This window comes from Oncorhynchus mykiss, chromosome 13 (assembly GCF_057628025.1).
Source record: "Oncorhynchus mykiss isolate SJ-2025 chromosome 13, ASM5762802v1, whole genome shotgun sequence".
NCBI lineage: Eukaryota > Metazoa > Chordata > Actinopteri > Salmoniformes > Salmonidae > Oncorhynchus > Oncorhynchus mykiss.
This window is the reverse complement of record NC_143034.1, coordinates 67490633-67508874: the sequence shown is the minus strand read 5'-3', so window position 1 is coordinate 67508874 and position 18242 is coordinate 67490633. Positions and strand designations below refer to the sequence as shown.

Here is an 18242-nt window from a genome sequence, read left to right as displayed (position 1 = left end):
ACCAGGGGTGTGTTTCCACCAGGGGTGTGTTTCCACCAGTGGTGTGTTTCCACCAGGGGTGTGTTTCCACCAGTGGTGTGTTTCCACCAGGGGTGTGTTTCCACCAGGGGTGTGTTTCCACCAGGGGTGTGTTTCCACCAGGGGTGTGTTTCCACCAGTGGTGTGTTTCCACCAGGGGTGTGTTTCCACCAGGGGTGTGTTTCCACCAGGGGTGTGTTTCCACCAGGGGTGTGTTTCCACCAGGGGTGTGTTCCCACCAGGGGTGTGTTCCCACCAGGGGTGTGTTTCCACCAGTGGTGTGTTTCCACCAGTGGTGTGTTTCCACCAGGGGTGTGTTTCCACCAGGGGTGTGTTTCCACCAGGGGTGTGTTTCCACCAGTGGTGTGTTTCCACCAGGGGTGTGTTTACACCAGTGGTGTGTTTCCACCAGGGGTGTGTTTCCACCAGGGGTGTGTTTCCACCAGGGGTGTGTTTCCACCAGAGGTGTGTTTCCATGGTGTGTTTCCACCAGGGGTGTGTTTCCACCAGGGGTGTGTTTCCACCAGGGGTGTGTTTACACCAGTGGTGTGTTTCCACCAGGGGTGTGTTTCCACCAGGGGTGTGTTTCCACCAGGGGTGTGTTTCCACCAGGGGTGTGTTTCCACCAGTGGTGTGTTTCCACCAGTGGTGTGTTTCCACCAGGGGTGTGTTTCCACCAGGGGTGTGTTTCCACCAGGGGTGTGTTTCCACCAAACGGACTTGTTGAGGATAAAAATCAGTGCATGATGACGAAGTGCACACAAAATATACTTTTTCACTTAAGTTTTCACGTACCAAATAAAAATCTAAAGTTCAGTGTGTTTCCATTGCATTTTCAACTCTACCAATAGTTTTGTTATAAAAAAAAAAACTGTTGAGTAAAATAGCAAATTTGCCTAATCTGGTCTTGGTACATGCGCTCTAACCAACAGCTCACAGATACAGTGCGGATAGGCTCGTCTACATAATGAGATTATTATGGATAATAGCAAGAAAATGTGTATTTTTTAAATGGCAATCAAGTGTCGATCAACATGTCACCAGAATCAGACCCTGGAGATTTATTGGAAAGGAGCATCACGATCACTGTGCACTTTCATCACCCTGTGAAGTTCTTCATAAGTTAGGCCTATTTCATCTGTAGCCTAATAAACTGCTTATCATCGCGTGACTCAAGGTTTACTTCGATATGATTATTATATGAATATTTACCTTTAAAGGCGTTTCCATTGCCATTTCTCGCATAATTAATAAAAAAATGACACACGAAAGATCCCACCCCGTTGAACAAAGAAATGATATTTTGGCATTTATAAAATTGTACCTAAACTTCCTGTTTCCATCACAGATGTCGTGATTTTAAAAAACAAATTCACGGTATGACCTTACTCACATAAAAACTGGGGATGGAAACGTCTTATATTATTTGTGACCTCAGACGTACTTTGAAACCTCAAAGGTACAATATCAGTGTTCTGAATTAGGAGTAGAACTTGGGAAGTAAATGTTCATAGTAAAAGACTCCAAAGCAACATGTTTTAGTTTAGTAAAGATAGAGATACTCAGGATGTCCCAGCAATCATTTGGGTTTTAAGGGCATCTTTCAACTTTCAGCACGTAAGTTTCTCTTTTGTAGTGCCATAATTGTTTTTACTACAGGTTCCTTGTGTGTACTGCAAGAGTTTGCTAGTAGTGCCTTTTCAGTCATAGGAAAATCCTCTCCAAATCAACTCTGATATCATTTAATTAAGATTGCCACGTTTTGTTTCTCAAACCTCCTTGAATACACTTTTTTTTTTTTCTTTTTTACATGTGTACATATTTTTCTCATCCAAGTTCTTTAAAATGTTTATATGAATTTGACATGTGCCTTTTCTACTTCATAACCTGCTGAGCAATTGTTTCCAACATTTCGTATCACTGATATGAGTATGAAACTCAATATTGCAGTTCATTGTCACTTTTTGGTACACAGCTGCCACTTGTTTGTTCTGATGTGGATTTAAAAACAGGGAATAACAAAAATGTAGTTTTGCTTTGTTTGACTGGATATTGTTGTACTGTGTAGAATTGCTTGAATGGGGTTAGGCCCATTTTAAGTGCATTAATCTACAAACGGGATTGTTTTCAAATTGTCAAATGTATTCTTGCCGATTATGAGCGTGCAACCCTTGTTGTAACCTACCCAAATTGCATTGATTACAATAAAGGGACATATTGGAAACAATCAGTTTATATCATAAACATCACACAGTGTTATGTTGCTAAATGTCCCAAGGAAGGGGAATCTGCATAATTGAGGTCTGGACACATGAAAGGAAGATAAAACCCAGATATTAGCTACAGCTTATCTTATTGCTTTTGAGAAACTCTGCTTATCAACCTATGGATTCCTGGTGTTTTATCGTGTTGATGCTGGATAAGTAGCGTTCTTTAGAAAGCGAAGGGAAATAAATAGTTGAATTTAAGGCTAACTCTTATAGAGTTGTTGGAGCTCAAATCTTGAGCCCAATTCAGTCCGAACCGTACTGTGATGATGGCTCTATTTTCATTTCACACTGCAACTGTGGTGAATGTGTTACTGAACCAGCTCAGTTCAGCTCGGTTGGGCTCAGTAGTGTGAAAAAGGAATTGTGTTCACTACTTCAAAAATAGCGTAGGTTTTTTTTTGTACTAACTTGCCTTCCTGCAAAAAGGACTTCATGAATTGACAATGGGATGGAAACGGTGTGAACTAACAGAATGGCACATTGGGACTAGTTTTGATGCCAAATAGAGATGTATGTTTGGCCTTATTTCCCCCTCTTTCATTTGCCCGGTCTTGTCGTGCACATTGATGACGGGTTGTTTCTATACTCACTAGTACGATATGTATGCGGTATGTATACATTTTGCACAAAGCACTCACTCTGTATGTACATATGCATTTTATATTTTGTATTATTTATACAGGTGCCATTGTTGAAGGGTTGAGGAATACATGGAAGGTTAGATAAACGTTAGAACACTGTTACAATTACGTCCAAATGTCGTGTTTGCCTGCATGTATAGTATGTGTGTGTACCTACACTGTACGAATGTTTGTGTACCTGTATGATTGTGGGAGAGGGATGCTCTAACTTACCCCAGTAGGCCTAGGATTGTGTGCTGCCTGAACTTGTCCATTTCTTTCCACCTCAGTATGTCAAAGTCAATTTACATTTGAGTAATTTAGCAGACACTCTGATCCAGAGCATTTTTTTCCATACTGGTCCCCCATGGGAATCGAACACACAACTTGCCATTGCAAGCACCATGCTCTACCAACTGAGCCACATGGGACACTGACAAGGACCTATAAGGACATTTTCCTGCCACCACTACTTCTATATGGGCCTAGGCGACAGATCTCTCCATCCTAAGGGATCCCATGGTATTCCCCCATGAGTAGCCTGGTCGGTCTCAGATTGGTTTGTGCTGTTGGCAGCTCCTATGGTCAATGTAACAGCAAACAATGACCGTAGGAGTTGTCGAGACAGTGCAAACAGATCTGGGACCAGGCTACATCATCAACACCCTGCAAGGTAAAATCACACTGCTAGATTTCTGTTTTCAGACCCTGTTTCATATAAGCCTACGTATAGTTGTGGCTGGTAGATCTTTGGCCTCCCTCCCACTGTATTTTATATAGCCTATAGCCTAGCTGCATTTTTGGAGGGGTCTGCAAATGAAGGTAAAAAAAAGAAGAATAAAGATTTGTTTGGATGGTTCTGTTTGCATTGCTTGATATTTACCCATTATTACAACTTTTGATGATGCATTTACAATTGACATGTAAACTTGTGTTGCTTGGCTCCTTAAATTGATACAAATGTAGTTGACTAGATGAGTGGACAAGGGTGAAGTGCCCCAAAATGGTCTTATGAGCGTTGGTGACTTGGTGACGCATGATACACAATGTATATGGGGGGCTGCACAATAACTGCTCACTTGTACATTGTTCTGTAACACTTTAGGTTAGAAAGTGCTTTGACAGCTACTTCATTTTTTGGGTTATTCCACCCCTAGAGGCTTGTTGATGTACGTCCACATGACGCACGGCAGGGCATAGGTTTGCGTAGGGCGTGATTGCACAGCCCCTCCCCCCCCACAGTCGAGCTAGAAAGAAAAAAACTTTTTGTATCGGAGGAATCAACAGCCGCCATCTTGACGCGGCTCAGAATCAGGATTTTGGGAGAGCATTATTTTTTAGACCGAAACGAGCCATTTAGACCGTGCTCAAACGGCTTTGTTCTGCAGAAAATCGAAGTCTTTATTCCTTCGGAGAGAATTGTTGAGAAAAAACGAGGATTGGATCAGTTTTTGTCGTCTAGAGAGCCCCTCGTATATTTGATTTCCCCTTCAGAGAGCGCCGCTTCTCCGTATCTCCGTTCCGAGACGATGCATTTATCGAGAGACAGTATCGAGAAAAATACATCGGCGCATACAAAATATTTTTGGAAATTTCTTGTCTTTATTGGAGGCGAAAATTGAATTTAAGGCTGTTCATTTGGACCAGGAAAAGGCGCTTATTTAAAGATGCCCATCTAGGGATTTATGGAGAAGGGGACTTGAATCCACACTATATACTTTTTTTTGCTACTATTTTAATTTATTTTTCGTGAACCGAAATATTTTTTGGCCATAATTATTAACGATAATTATGTGGGTGTTGGGTGTTGGATTATCATGGGGTGATTGTCAGCGGCGAAGCGTGGCGCTGTTGCCTTTATTTTGAAACATTCTACTCGGCTGACTAGTGCAAGCATTTTTCTATCTTGCCAGCTAGTTGGTTAAATACGTGGGGTGTGAGTAAGAAAGAAGATTGTTGCCATTAAAAAAAAACTAGCTGGAAGGAGTCGAATTTCATTTTGCATCATTATTTAGTGATCATTCTTACCGATCAGAATGGCTGAGAATTTGCTGGACGTCGGACCTCCCAACGCAAAGCGACCGAAACTCAATTCACCTGCGCTTTCAGCGTCAGATGGTACAGGTAAGCACCAAGTAGGGCCTATTTGGTCGTCAGTCTATTGATTAAAAAAAATATGCTAACAGTGCATGAGTTATTTTAGTGATAATGAAAACGGTACTTTTATGTTTTGTCTGGTGTTGACTGCGTTCGCTCGTGCACAATGTTCCTCACTTGGAACTTTCATATGTCAGCTCTCGAGCTTTGCAGTCTAGTTGCTCGTGGTATTAAATTGTCACACCCGACTGTCACTGAATCTACAGTCACCCGTCTCTAGTAGCCAATCCCCCGCTGCTCTCTTCTCGACTTGCCCATATGCCTTGGTAGTAAAGTCAGTCTACTGGCGGTGTTGGTATTGCACCATGTGCTGATGTGTCTGTCGCTCCTTCTCCGTTTACTAGCTACGCCTCTAAAAACTTGTCACCCCTATGTTCCGGATAATGTCATTGTGGTGGAGTGAGTTGGAGACTTGTGATATAGCTGCCGCGTCTGTTCAAAAGAAAATTGCAACCTGTTTAATTTGGTTAATTTCAACACTGATAGACACTTGTTAACCTACCGGTATAGGACTATTGTATGAGCACAGACAACAGAAGTGTCAACATTAACTTGAAAGTAAGTTATATAAATGTTCATATAGTGAAACCGATAGCAAATACTTGGACGCTGCCCTTGAAGTTTATGGACAGGTCTCCTGTGCTCATAAACCTAGCCTCCCAGACAATAACAATAGTCTACCACAGTGCTGCCTTGGTTGGTTTTTATCAGAGAGAGAACATTAAGCCTAAACCTAACCTCGGGGTCTACCACCACACTGTACCCACCCAAACACTCAGGAAACAACAGGTGGTGCACCCCCCTATCCACATTGATGGGACCGCAGTGGAGAAGGTTGAAAGCTTCATGTTCCTTGGCGTACACATCACTGACAAACTGAAATGGACTACCCACACAGACAGTGTGGTGAAGAAGGCGCAACCGAGCCTCTTCAACCTCATCCTGAAGAAATTTGGCTTGGCACCTAAAACCCTCAACTTTTGCAGATGCACAATTGGGAGCATTCTGTTGGGCTGCATCACCGCCTGGTACAGCAATTGCACGCCCGCAACCGCAAGGCTCTCCAGAAGGTGGTGCGGTCTGCATAACGCATCACCGGGGGCAAACTACCTGCCCTCCAGGACACCTACAGCACCCGATGTCACAGGAAGGCCAAAAAGATCATTAAGGACAACAACCACCCGAGCCACTGTCTGTTCACTCCGCTATCATCCAGAAGGCGAGGTCAGTACAGGTCCCAGCTATCTCAAGGCCATCATACTGCTGAACAGCAATCACTAGCACATTAGAGGCTGCTGCCTATAGACATAGACCAGAAATGACTGGCCACTTTAATAAATGGAACACTGGTGACTTTGTTTACCTATCTGGCATTACTTCTCTCTTATGTATATACTGTATTCTATACTATTCTACTGTATTTTAGTCCATGCCGCTCTGACATCGCTCATCCATATATGTATATATTCTTAATTCCATTCCTTACTTTAGATTTGTCTATTGGATAAATGTTGATAAATTGTTCGATATTTCTTATTAGATGTTACTGCACTCTCGGAGCTAGAAGCGCAAGCATTTCGCTACACCCGCAATAACGTGTATGCGACCAATAAAATGTGATGTGATTTGAACCTGCACAACTTCCCCTGGCTCCTGGCCTCATATCGCTAGCCGCAGCCAGCATATCGTTTAACAGGGGTATTTAACAACCAGTCATATTTTATGCTAAACATTCTATGACGTTGCTGTGGCAGCTGCACCACTCCCTGCCTCCACGCACAAGAGCTAAGTGATTAGTGCTTTTAATGTCGGGCTCGGTTCAATTATTTAAAAAATGTTAACTTTTTTTGGTTTCCATTATTTATTTGATGATGCAATATGATGTAATACAAAATAAAACAACTAGGGCAGTCCCTGTCAAAATCTTTGACAATAGTCACCTGTTCTTTCGACAAATCGATTGAAATGATAAAACATCCTATGTGTTTGAATCAAATCCATGATATGCACTGAGCTTTTCTTATGATTTAAGCGCACTGTTTGATGAAATAATTAAGACAACAAAAATGACTAGAAGGAGTCCGACCGCAATTTGCTTCTGCCAGTCCGGGCTCAGACTTGCTGCTCTGTGTTAAAGAAAAATGACAGCGAGTGACTGTGTGACCAGTACCGGTTGTTTCTGTCCTCCCTGCTGCAGCGACCACCACAGAACATCAGCAGTGTTGATTGCGCTGTCCGTGTGGCAGAAGCTGCAACATAATTACAGCGATTTCTGACTGAAAAGTTCTGTTACCGAAATCCCTAATTTGTTTAGTAAAAACATTCCCTCAACCCCTTGCTCTCTTTACAAGACATATTTATTCATCGCGTGCACTTGACCAATAGGGCCTGACCTATAGCATATCATTATCACATCAATTAATTGGTTATAACAAACTCGGAACACCGTAACACGATTGAGAGAGATGGATGCTGAGGACATGACAAACTCAAAACGGGGTAATGTTTACTGGTTACTTGGGAGGAAAAAGTCAGATTTGTGGAATAAATGTGACTAGTTGTGGAAAATACTGGAGATCAAGAAAAATTAGGTAAGGGGCAAGCACTGTGCATATTGTGTGTGCCAAGATGACAAAATCATTGTTCCAAATAGTAAAAAAATAACACAAAATAAATTATAAGCGCACAGGAGTCACTAGAGTGCGATGAGACAAGGATATCCCTACCGGCCAAACCCTCTCTAACCCGGACGACGCTGGTCCAATTGTGCATCGCCCCATGGGCCCCCCGGTCACGGCTGGCTGCGACAGAGCCCGGACTCGAACCCAGAATCTCTGGTGGGACAGCTAGTACTGCGCCACCCGGGAGGCCCTCATTATAGGCCTATTTTAAGTTGGTTTCCGCTCCTCACTTTTCTTAGACAAGGCAAGACCTGTTTTCTCATCTCCAATATGCTGTTTAACTTTGCAATTATGCACACAGCAACATGGTCTTGGTGACTGTGCCAATTCGGCAGCACGCTGATTGATGTTTCAGAACCGCGGACAGCGATTATTATATCTCCAACGTGGGAGAGAGCGCAATAATGTTGCAATACTGTTCTGACTTAATATAATCGTATACCATTTCAGTAGCACATGTCTTGAAATGGACTGTGCCATCCCCACGGCCTCCACAATGGATCAGTCCACTCAATGCGAATCAGACAGGTGCATTTAAACTTTTTTTTTGTTGCTACTGCTCGACTAAAATCTCAGGGGACCAGCAGCCTAACAATCGACCAGTCGACTAAATGGGGTCAGCCTCATAAATGCACTATATTATGTGGGTTGACTGCTGTAACACAGAATATATTTTTTCATAGAAGTCCCATGATGGTGGTAACTGCCCAATACTGATTATCACCTATTAACCACCATGTATTACCATTACTGTACAATATTTCAGTTGTCTATATTACATTTGTTTATTTGATGACTTTATTATTTCATTCCAGGTCATCTCATCTCTATAGAGCTGCTGTTAATGCTGCTGCCTGTTGGTAGTGCTGAGCAAAAACAATCTTCAGTTTGTAAACGACTAATTGACCGACGTGTTCAAGTATTGTTTTTAATTCAATTTTTTGTTCTGTTTTTTTGTGAACTAATTTCGCACATTGCACAGTTTCTCTAGAGATAAATCAGATCAAGCCTGAACTGTGTTATGTAGTAGGGAGTTGTAATTTCCAATTAGGCCAATATTCTATGTAGTTTGGTGCATAAAATGTTCTAATTAACTACAATGGCCATAATCCATTGCGCATCTACTTGTCCGGTCTGTGTTTTATGCCTGCTATGGAAGAGAGAGAAGAATGCGCAATGGTGAGGTGATATAGAGAACAGCTGTTGCTTCACAAGGTATATCTATCTACCTGAACATGCATGATCGACGGGATTGATAGATGGTATTTAGCAGTCATCAAAATATGCCTGATTTACTTTGAAGAACTACTAAAATAGTGATTTTGACAGTCAGCAGTAACAGAAGCTCTATAGAGATGAGATGACTTGGAATGAAATAATAAAGTCATCAAATAAACAAAATGTAATATAGACAACTGAAATATTTTAAATGAATGTGAATAAATTATGGTAAAAATGTAATGGGCACTCACTACCATCATGGGACTTTTTTTATTTATATAAATAAAAGTATGCCGACCGATGTCAAAAAGCAGTAATCACTCAGTACTACCTGTTGAAAACTTCAACTCTATTACATTGCACTGTTCAGGCTTGATCTGATTTATCTCTGCAGAAACTGCACATCGAGCTCACTGAAAACCCCAGAAATGTAACCGATGTTGGTCAATTAGTTTTAAAATGAAAAAAAAATAACCAACATTTCGGTTCATCTCTCAGCACTACCACACACACACACACACACCCCTATGCTGCACATCTGTCCTGAAGTGTGTGGTTGCCTGTACTACACTTGGCTAAATTATATCCTGATAAGTTGAATTGACCCTATGTGGTGCTGTTAACCCCAATCAGGACTTACTTACACCAGTGTGTCCCCAAATGGTGGGTTTGGGGGTCTTCCTGGGTCAAGCAGTTTATAGAACATTGTTTTATTGATTTGGTGGCTCCTAAATAAATGATTGTCACACTCACAACCCCAAAAAGTGAATGTTCCATTGTATTGTCCGGTAGCTCTGATGAAACGTGGTTAGGCTACCCATGCCTGCCTGGAAGAGAAGTCAGCTTTAAACCCCTGCTACATGTTGAGTTGTTCCCAGGGGCGTGGCTGACTGCCTCAGAACCAGCTGCTGGTGTCTGAAGTCAAAGCCAAGACTAGAGAGTAGCCTAAATGGAGGCCGGGAGTCTAAGGGAGGGCTGCAAAGTTCAGAGGGCAATCTATAACCTTCAGTGCTATCAGATTATCTTGTATTTAACCTGTCGCTGTAAAATGCACTTTAAATAATGTGCCTTAACCTAAGTGCTATCTGACTTTAGTGAGGGCGCTTTGTTTTTATCTCTGTATTGTATATAACAATGCCATGTGTACGTCCATTGTAGAGTTGTGGAAGTGAATTGCGTTCGGGGTTCATTGTGCAGTCGGTTGTGAATGAATGTTTCCATTGTGCAACTGTGAATTCTCCACCACTATCAAACGTTGGGGGAAAAATGCAAACATCTCAAATGAGGCCAAGTTGGGTATTACAGACACCGCAACCTACTCTTTATTCTCAGTCAAGGAAAGTGTTTAAATCCTTCAATGTATCCATTGCCCAATGTCCACCTCTGTACCGGACGTACAGAGAGACGACAAGGCAGATGATTGGGTTACGTTTGCTGAGTGTTTTGCTGCGGAAAACAAAATCAAGCATTTCTTATTGCAGGTCATTATTTCTTAACCTGTCTAGGCCAACAGCCAATGAAATTGCAGGGCGCCAAATACAAATCAACAGAAATCAACAACAAAAAAAAATCTAAATTCTCAAACATACAAGTATTAGGCACCATTTTAAAGATAAAATTATCGTTAATCCATCCAGTGTCTGATTTAAAAAAATGCATAAATAGAGAAAATGAATCACTAACCTTTGATATTCATCAGATGACACTCATAGAACTACATGTTACACAATACATGTATGTTTTGTTTGTTAAAGTTCATATTTATATCCTAAAATCTTATTTTACACTGGCGTGTTACGTTCAGTAGTTCCAAAACATGCAGTGATTTTGCAGAGAGCCACATGAATTCACAGAAACACTCATAATAAATGTTGATGAAAATACAACTATTATACATGGAACTTTAGATACACTTCTCCTTAATGCAACCGCTCTGTCAGATTTTTTAAAAACTTTACGGAAAAAGCATAATCTGAGAACGGTGCTCAAAGCCCAAACCAGCCAGAGAAATATCCGCCATGTTGGGTAGTCAACATTATTCATAAATAGCATTATAAATATTCACTTACCTTTGATCTTCATCAGAATTCAGTCCCAGGAATCCCAGTTCCACAATAAATGCTTGTTTTGTTCGATAATGTCCATTTATGTCCAATAGCTTCTTTTGTTAGGGCGTTTGGTAAACAAATCCAAAAGAGAGATCTGGTCCATTCAGACGAAATGTTCAAAAAGTTATTACAGGTCAAAGAAACTTGTCAAACTAAGTATAGAATCAATCTTTAGGATGTTTTTATCATAAAAGTTCAATAATGTTCCAACTGGAGAATTCCATTGTCTGTAGAAAAGCAATGGAAAGACAGCTACCTCTCTACCTCTCATTAGAAAGTGTGTGACTGAGAACGAGGCTGTAGGTAGACCCCTTAGTCAAACAGCTCCCATCCGGCCCCCCTTCCCAGCCTGAAACAACGTTCTAAAGACAGTTTACATCTAGTGGAAGCCTTAGGAGGTGCAAAATAACCCATATCCCACTGTGTATTCGATAGGGGTGAGTTCAAAAACGACAAACCTCAGATTTCCCACTTCCTGGTTGGATTGTTTCTCAGGTTTTTGCCTGCCATATGAGTTATGTTATACTCACAGACATAATTCAAACAGTTTTAGAAACTTCAGAGTGTTTTCTATCCAATACTAATAATAATATGCATATATTAGCATCTGGGACTGAGTAGGAGGCAGTTCCCTCTGGGCATGCTATTCATCCAAAAGTGAAAATGCTGCCCACTATCCCAAAGAAGTTATTAACTTGTTTGGCTAGGGACAACATCCGCTGAGCGCCAAATTCAAAAATATTTTTTAGAAATATTTAACTTTCATATATTCACAAGTGTAATACACCAAATGAAAGCTTAACTTCTTGTTAATCTACCATCTTGTCCGATTTCAAAAGGCTTTACAGCGAAAGCACACCATATGATTGTTAGGTCAGAGCCTTGTCACAAAAACACTCAGCCATTTTCCAGCCAAAGAGAGGAGTCACAAAAAGCAGAAATAGAGATGGAATTTTATCACTAACCTTTGATGAAATTCATCAGATGGCACTCATAGGACTTCATGTTACACAATACATATATGTTTTGTTTGATAAAGTTCATATTTATATCCAAAAATCTGTTTACATTCAGTAATGTTTTGCTTCCAAAACATCCAGTGATTTTGCAGAGAGCCACATCGACTGATAAAAGATACAAGTATTATGCAGAATTATAGATATACTTCTCCGCAACCGCTGTGTCATATTTAAGAAAAGCCATACAGATACCCGCCATGTTGTGGAGTCAGAAATAGCGTTATAAATATTAACTTACCTTTGATCTTCATCAGAATACACTCCCAGGAATCCCAGTTCCACAATAAATGTTTTTGTTTGATGCAGTCCATAATTTATGTCCAAATACCTCCTTTTGTTGACACGTTTAGTTAACAAATCCAAACTCATGAGGCAAGTTCAGGCGAAAGTTCAATAAGTTATATTACAGTTCGTAGAAACATGTCAAACGATGTATAGAATCAATCTTTAGGATGTATTTAACATAAATCTTCAATAATGTTCCAACAGGAGAATTCCTTCGTCTTTAGAAATGCAATGGAATGCAGGTCGCTCTCACGGGCGCACACGCGATCAGCTCATGGCATTCTGCCAGACCTCTGGTTGAAACAACTCTCATTCTCTCCTCCTTCACAGTAGAAGCCTCAAACAATGTTCTAAAGGCTGTTGACATCTAGTGGAAGATGCAGGAAGTGCAATATGACCCCATAGACTCTGTATATTCGATAGGCAATGAGTTGAAAAACTACAATCCTCAGATTTCCCACTTCCTGGTTGGATTTTTGTCAGGTTTTCACCTGCCATATGAGTTATGTTATACTCACAGACGTCATTCAAACAGTTTTAGAAACGTCAGAGTGTTTTCTATCCAAATCTACTAATACTATGCATATATTAGCTTCTGGGCCTGAGTAGCAGGAAGTTTACTCTGGGCACGCTTTTCATCCAAACGTGAAAATGCTGTCCCCTATCCCAAACAGGATTTAAGTGCAGGGAGTCCCTCTTTTGTTTTGTCCGTTTTCTTCCATTTGGTGCCAAATTAATATGACCCGGTTTACAAACAGCTCTTTGGTTCTGTCCTGGGTTGTAGTCTTCCCCACTGACAGGCCGGGGTCCTTTGCAGCCCTAGCTCATCTTTCACTGGGGTGAAGAGCTGTCGCTGGGCAGTAAGGCACAATGACCCTCACTCTGCTGCCTCTTTAGAGAGGGCTGCCAGGCCAGATGCTCTCTTTCTCAGTGTACACACTAATGCACATCTTACACACACACACACCCCTCTAATGAACTGCCCAGCTGACACAACCACACACACAAATCCTCTGATAGCCCAGCACTACACTCACTCACCAACTTCTCAACGATACATGGCATAGTGTGCCACAGACCTGCTTTCCTTTGAAGTTGTGAAGCGGCACGGGGTCCTGAGTACACTGAGAAGATTTAGAGCCACAGATTGCAGATGGCAGCGGAGACAAAATAGGGTTTTGTTTGACTTGAAAAAGCCCAATTCCCAGAAAATCCTCAAGCAGACCTGTGAAAAGAGCAGATTCCTCTCCCCACTCCCACTCACTCCTCGCTCCCACTCAGCCCTGGAGAAAATTATGCTGGGAGGGTTATGAGGAGAGAGTAAGAGACTGCTCTCTCTTGAAAGTGTTGAAGAGGAATAGACAACCTGTATGAATGGATGTGTGAATTTGTGATGGATGTTGCCTTAGGTTTTGACTTCCTGATCAAAAACACCATCTAGCTAGACTGTGTCCAACACTCTGGATCTTTATTTGTTTAGAAAACTATCAATGCTGAATCGCTTTTTCCTGCTTAGCCACAAATGAAACCATACACCTTCTTTCTCCCAATTTTGAATGTCCTGATTTAGCCTATAGCAGTGGTTCTCAATCCTGGTCCTGGGGACCCAAAGGGGTGCAGAACATTGTTTTTGTTGTCCTCTCACTACACCTAATTTAAAATCATCAAAGCCTGATGGTGAGTTGATGATTTGAATCAGGTGAGTCGTGCTAGGGCAAAAACAAAAAATGTGCATCCCTATGGGTTCCCCAGGACCAGGATTGAGAACCACTGGCCTAAAGGAAATGGATTCACTGCATAAACGCATAGTGTGTGTTGTCATGGGTTTGGCTGGCTCAAGTCATGTTTTTGAGGCCCGTTATTACTGTGGTAGACCGCAAACGCACGCTTTGCTCTCCCCCCAGCCCTTCAGAGCACCTTACAGCCTGTCAGCCAGTGTAGGCTGTCCCGGGTTTGATGTGTTAACCTCGCTAGGGTATGTGGGACGCTAGTGTACCACCTGGCCAACATCCAGTGAGATTGCAGAGCACCAAATTCAAATACAGAAATACTCATTATAAAAATTCTGAAAACAAAACATATTTTACATAGGTTTAAAGATTAACTTCTTGTGAATCCAACCACGGTGTCAGATTTAAAAAATGCTTTACGGCGAAAGCATACCTTACGATTATTTGAGAGCATAGCCCAGTAGACAAATCATTACAAACAGTAACCAGCCAAGCAGAAGAGTTCAACTCAGAAATAGAGATACAATTAATTCCTTACCTTTGATCTTCATATGGTTGCACTCAGAAGACATTCATTTACTTAATAAATATTAATTTTGTTCGATAGTCTCTTTATATCCAAAAACGTCAGTTTTGTTGGCGTTTTGTTCAGTAATCCACAGGCTCAAACGCAGTCAAAACAGGCAGACAAAAAATCCAAATCGTATCCGTAAAGTTCATAGAAACATGTCAAATGATGTTTATATTCAATCCTCAGGTTGTTTTTAGCCTAAATGATCTATAATATTTCAACCGGACAATAACGTCGTCAATATAAAAGGTAAACAAGAAATGCACTCTCTCGGGATTGCGCATGAAAAAGCTCTGACACATCAGGGTCCGCTCATTCAGACTGGTCTTACTCCCTCATTTATCAGAATACAAGCCTGAAACAATTTCTAAAGAATTGACATCTAGTGGAAGGCATAGGAACTGCAATTTGAGTCCTAAGCCAATGGATACTGTAATGGCATTGAATAGAAAACTACAAAACCAAAATAACTTCCTGAATTAATTTTTGTAAGGTTTTCACCTGCCAAATCAGTTCTGTTATACTTTACTCCCAGCCACTATTTTAGCAGTTTTGGAAACTTTAGTGTTTTCTATCTAAATCTACCAGTTGTATGCATATCATATATTCCGGTGCCCGAGTAGCAGACCGTTTAATTTGGGCATGCTTTTCATCCAAACTTCCGTATGCTGCCCCCTACTCTAGAGAAGTTAATGTGTGACAGATTATGCTGTGTATGTTTGATCCATGGATGCCAGCCAATGTCTGTTTGTTTTGATCTGTACGCCAGTGGTTGTGTTCACTGTGTGTTAATGCCCGTCTTGAGAAATTGGCTCCAGACAAGTATTCTTCAGGCACATTGCTTACCTAGTGGGTGTTCTCCTCCGCCTGGGCTCGGTGAATGGGCACCAACCCCTGGGTGGGTGAGCATTATTCCACCCATGTTAGCATTAGTGTACATACAGCCAAGCGTAAAAACACTGCCTTCAGTTCCACCCGCTTCAGGGGGAACGGTCCCGGGCAGTGCGCTCGCTGTGCGGGTTAATGTATCTGCTGAAGTGGAACTGATTAGAATGGGATGGAGGGGTGTGTGGGGTGAAGGGGGCACTACTGCAGATGTCCCCTCAAAATAGTAGTGGGACCAACGGAGCCCTGCTGCACAGTATGGGTGTAGGTATCCAGATTTACATACCTTTTTTTTAATACAGTATTACCAGCTGTGCTATTTCCCAAGCTAGCCACCTTTTAGAGACCAAGTTAGCAAACCAATTGAATAGTTAGAGAAAATGTGTTTTCTCCATCTTAGATAACTTATAGATAGATAACTTAAGATACTCAGTTGACAAACAGAAGGGGCCGCATTCAGTTTAAGAAATCTGCATTTTCAAAAGAGACCATAAAATCTGAATTTTAAAGCATTTCACCTGTGTTTTTATATTGAAAGCCAAGTGTTTTTTTTTGTATTATCAATAGAGCGATAAGGGGTGGGCAACTACTTTTTCTAAACACAAAATACATTAGTGCCACACATTTGACTGAAAATACTTTATCAGATGACAACAGAACTGCAATGCTATTTTCTTAGCGATCAAATTTATTTATAAAGCCCTTCATACATCAGCTGATGTCACAAAGTGCTGTACAGAAACCCAGCCTTAAACCCCAAACAGCAAGCAATACAGGTGTAGAAGCACAGCGGCTAGGAAAAACTCCCTAGAAAGGCCAGAACCTAGTAAGAAACCTGGAGGTACCAGGCTATGAGGGGTGGCCAGTCCTCTTCTGGCTGGGCCGGGTGGAGATTAAAGCAGTACATGGCCAAGATGTTCAAATGTTCATAGATGACCAGCAGAGTCAAATAATAATAATCACAGTGGTTGTAGAGGGTGCAACAGGTCAGCAACTCAGGAGTAAATGTCAGTTGGCTTTTCATAGCCGATCATTCAGAGTATCTCTACCGCTCCTGCTGTCTCTAGAGAGTTGAAACGTCCGGTGAACAGGTCAGGGTTCCATAGCCGCAGGCAGCACAGTTGAAACTGGAGCAGCAGCACGGCCAGGTGGACTGGGGACAGCAAGGAGTCATCAGGCCAGGTAGTCCTGAGGCATGGTCCTAGGGCTCAGGTCCTCCGAGAGAAAGAAAGAGAGAGAATTAGAGGGAGCATACTTAAATTCACACAGGTCACCGGATAAGACAGGAGAAATACTCCAGATATAACAGACTGACCCTAGCCCGCTACACATAAACTACTGCAGCATGAATACTGGAGGTTGAGACAGGAGGAGTCGGGAGACATTGTGGCACTGTCCAACGATACCCCCAGGCAGGGCCAAACAGGCAGGATATAACCCCACCCACTTTGCCAAAGCACAGCCCCCACACCACTAGTGGGATATCTTCAACCACCAATTTACTGTCCTGAGACGGTAGCACACACACTTCAGTAAATGAGCTAGTTTAGAATGTAAATGCTTGGTACTTTTTGCAATAATGATGGGTGGCCACATATTTCTAATGTCTATCATAGAAAAAATGTAGCCAGCTACATTTCCTGATGTTTTGTCCGAAGTTAATCTAGCATTTTAACATTATCCCGAAAAGTATCAGAAAAGTAGCCTACACATCAGTCAGAGAGTTATCTGGTGATCTAATGATGGGCGCAAAGATATTTCCTTCGAGTGGAGAAGTGCAACTGAAGCATGAAATTAGTCCTTTTACATTCATGATTTGGTGTGAGCCCTGGCTAAAGCTAAGAATTTACAATAAGAATAATTTTAGAACTGCGTCTAGCAAGATATTTCTTTCTGCATTTTATTTTCCCCTTTCTGGCAGAATCCTGGATCAACTTTACCCCAGATTAGTAGTGAATTTATCATGTTTACTGTTACGTTTGCTCCATGTGCTCTTTGTGACTGGCTCAATTATATTTTTGTGTGCTTAAAATCATACCGTTGGTATACTGCCCAAGCCTTATCCTCACCTCTATCCTCCTTACCCCTCATCTCTTCCTCTGCCTCCCCACATTACCTCTCCCCCCCCTGTTCTCCTCTGAACACTCTTGGTCTGCAGGGTGCTAATACTCTCTGATGTGAAACAGGCAGGATTTTGTCGATCAGCGTGGGCATTTTTCATTTAAACCTCTGAGTCTGTCTGTTAAAGGGCTGCGGGAGAAAAAAAACGGTCACCTCTCCAGCTCTGCAGCTCAGACCTCTCAAAGACTGCTTAGTTTAACCCTGTCTCAGATTGTTCTCCCCTCATTTTTCTTGAATGGCTGGCTGTTTGTTCATAATGGCGATTCAGCAAATGGATTGCAGTGCGCCACTAATTCTCCACATCTTGAAGTCATCACACCTCAGTCTTATCCTTAGTCTTGTCCTGTTAAATTAGCTCTCATCTCACAGTGCGTGTGCGCGGTGTCTTTTAACTGACACAAATATCCCAGTGTCTCTGAGATTCTGACCATTGTAGCTGGTGATTGATTTGTTACTTGTCAGATACATGGAAGAAATATACAAATTAAATCAATGACCATCAAATGTTATTGGTCACATACACATGGTTAGCAGATGTTAATGCGAGTGTAGCGAA

General features: G+C 41.7%; 2 protein-coding genes across 5 annotated transcripts in view; one reads left to right on the top strand and one right to left on the bottom strand.

Moving 5' to 3' along the window:
* Positions 1–18242, bottom strand: part of vasnb (vasorin b) — a 438263-nt gene that overhangs the window by 385171 nt on the left and 34850 nt on the right. The gene's annotated exons all lie outside the window — the stretch shown is intronic.
* The window catches only part of crebbpb (CREB binding lysine acetyltransferase b), a 96789-nt gene continuing 80526 nt past the window's right edge, over positions 1980–18242 (top strand). For all 4 annotated transcript variants that reach the window (XM_090197314.1, XM_090197312.1, XM_090197313.1 and 1 more), the window contains exon 1: positions 1980–5032. In XM_090197314.1, the coding sequence (XP_090053440.1) occupies positions 4945–5032 (88 nt within the window). In that variant the 5' untranslated portion in view covers positions 1980–4944. The remainder of the gene's footprint in view (positions 5033–18242) is intronic.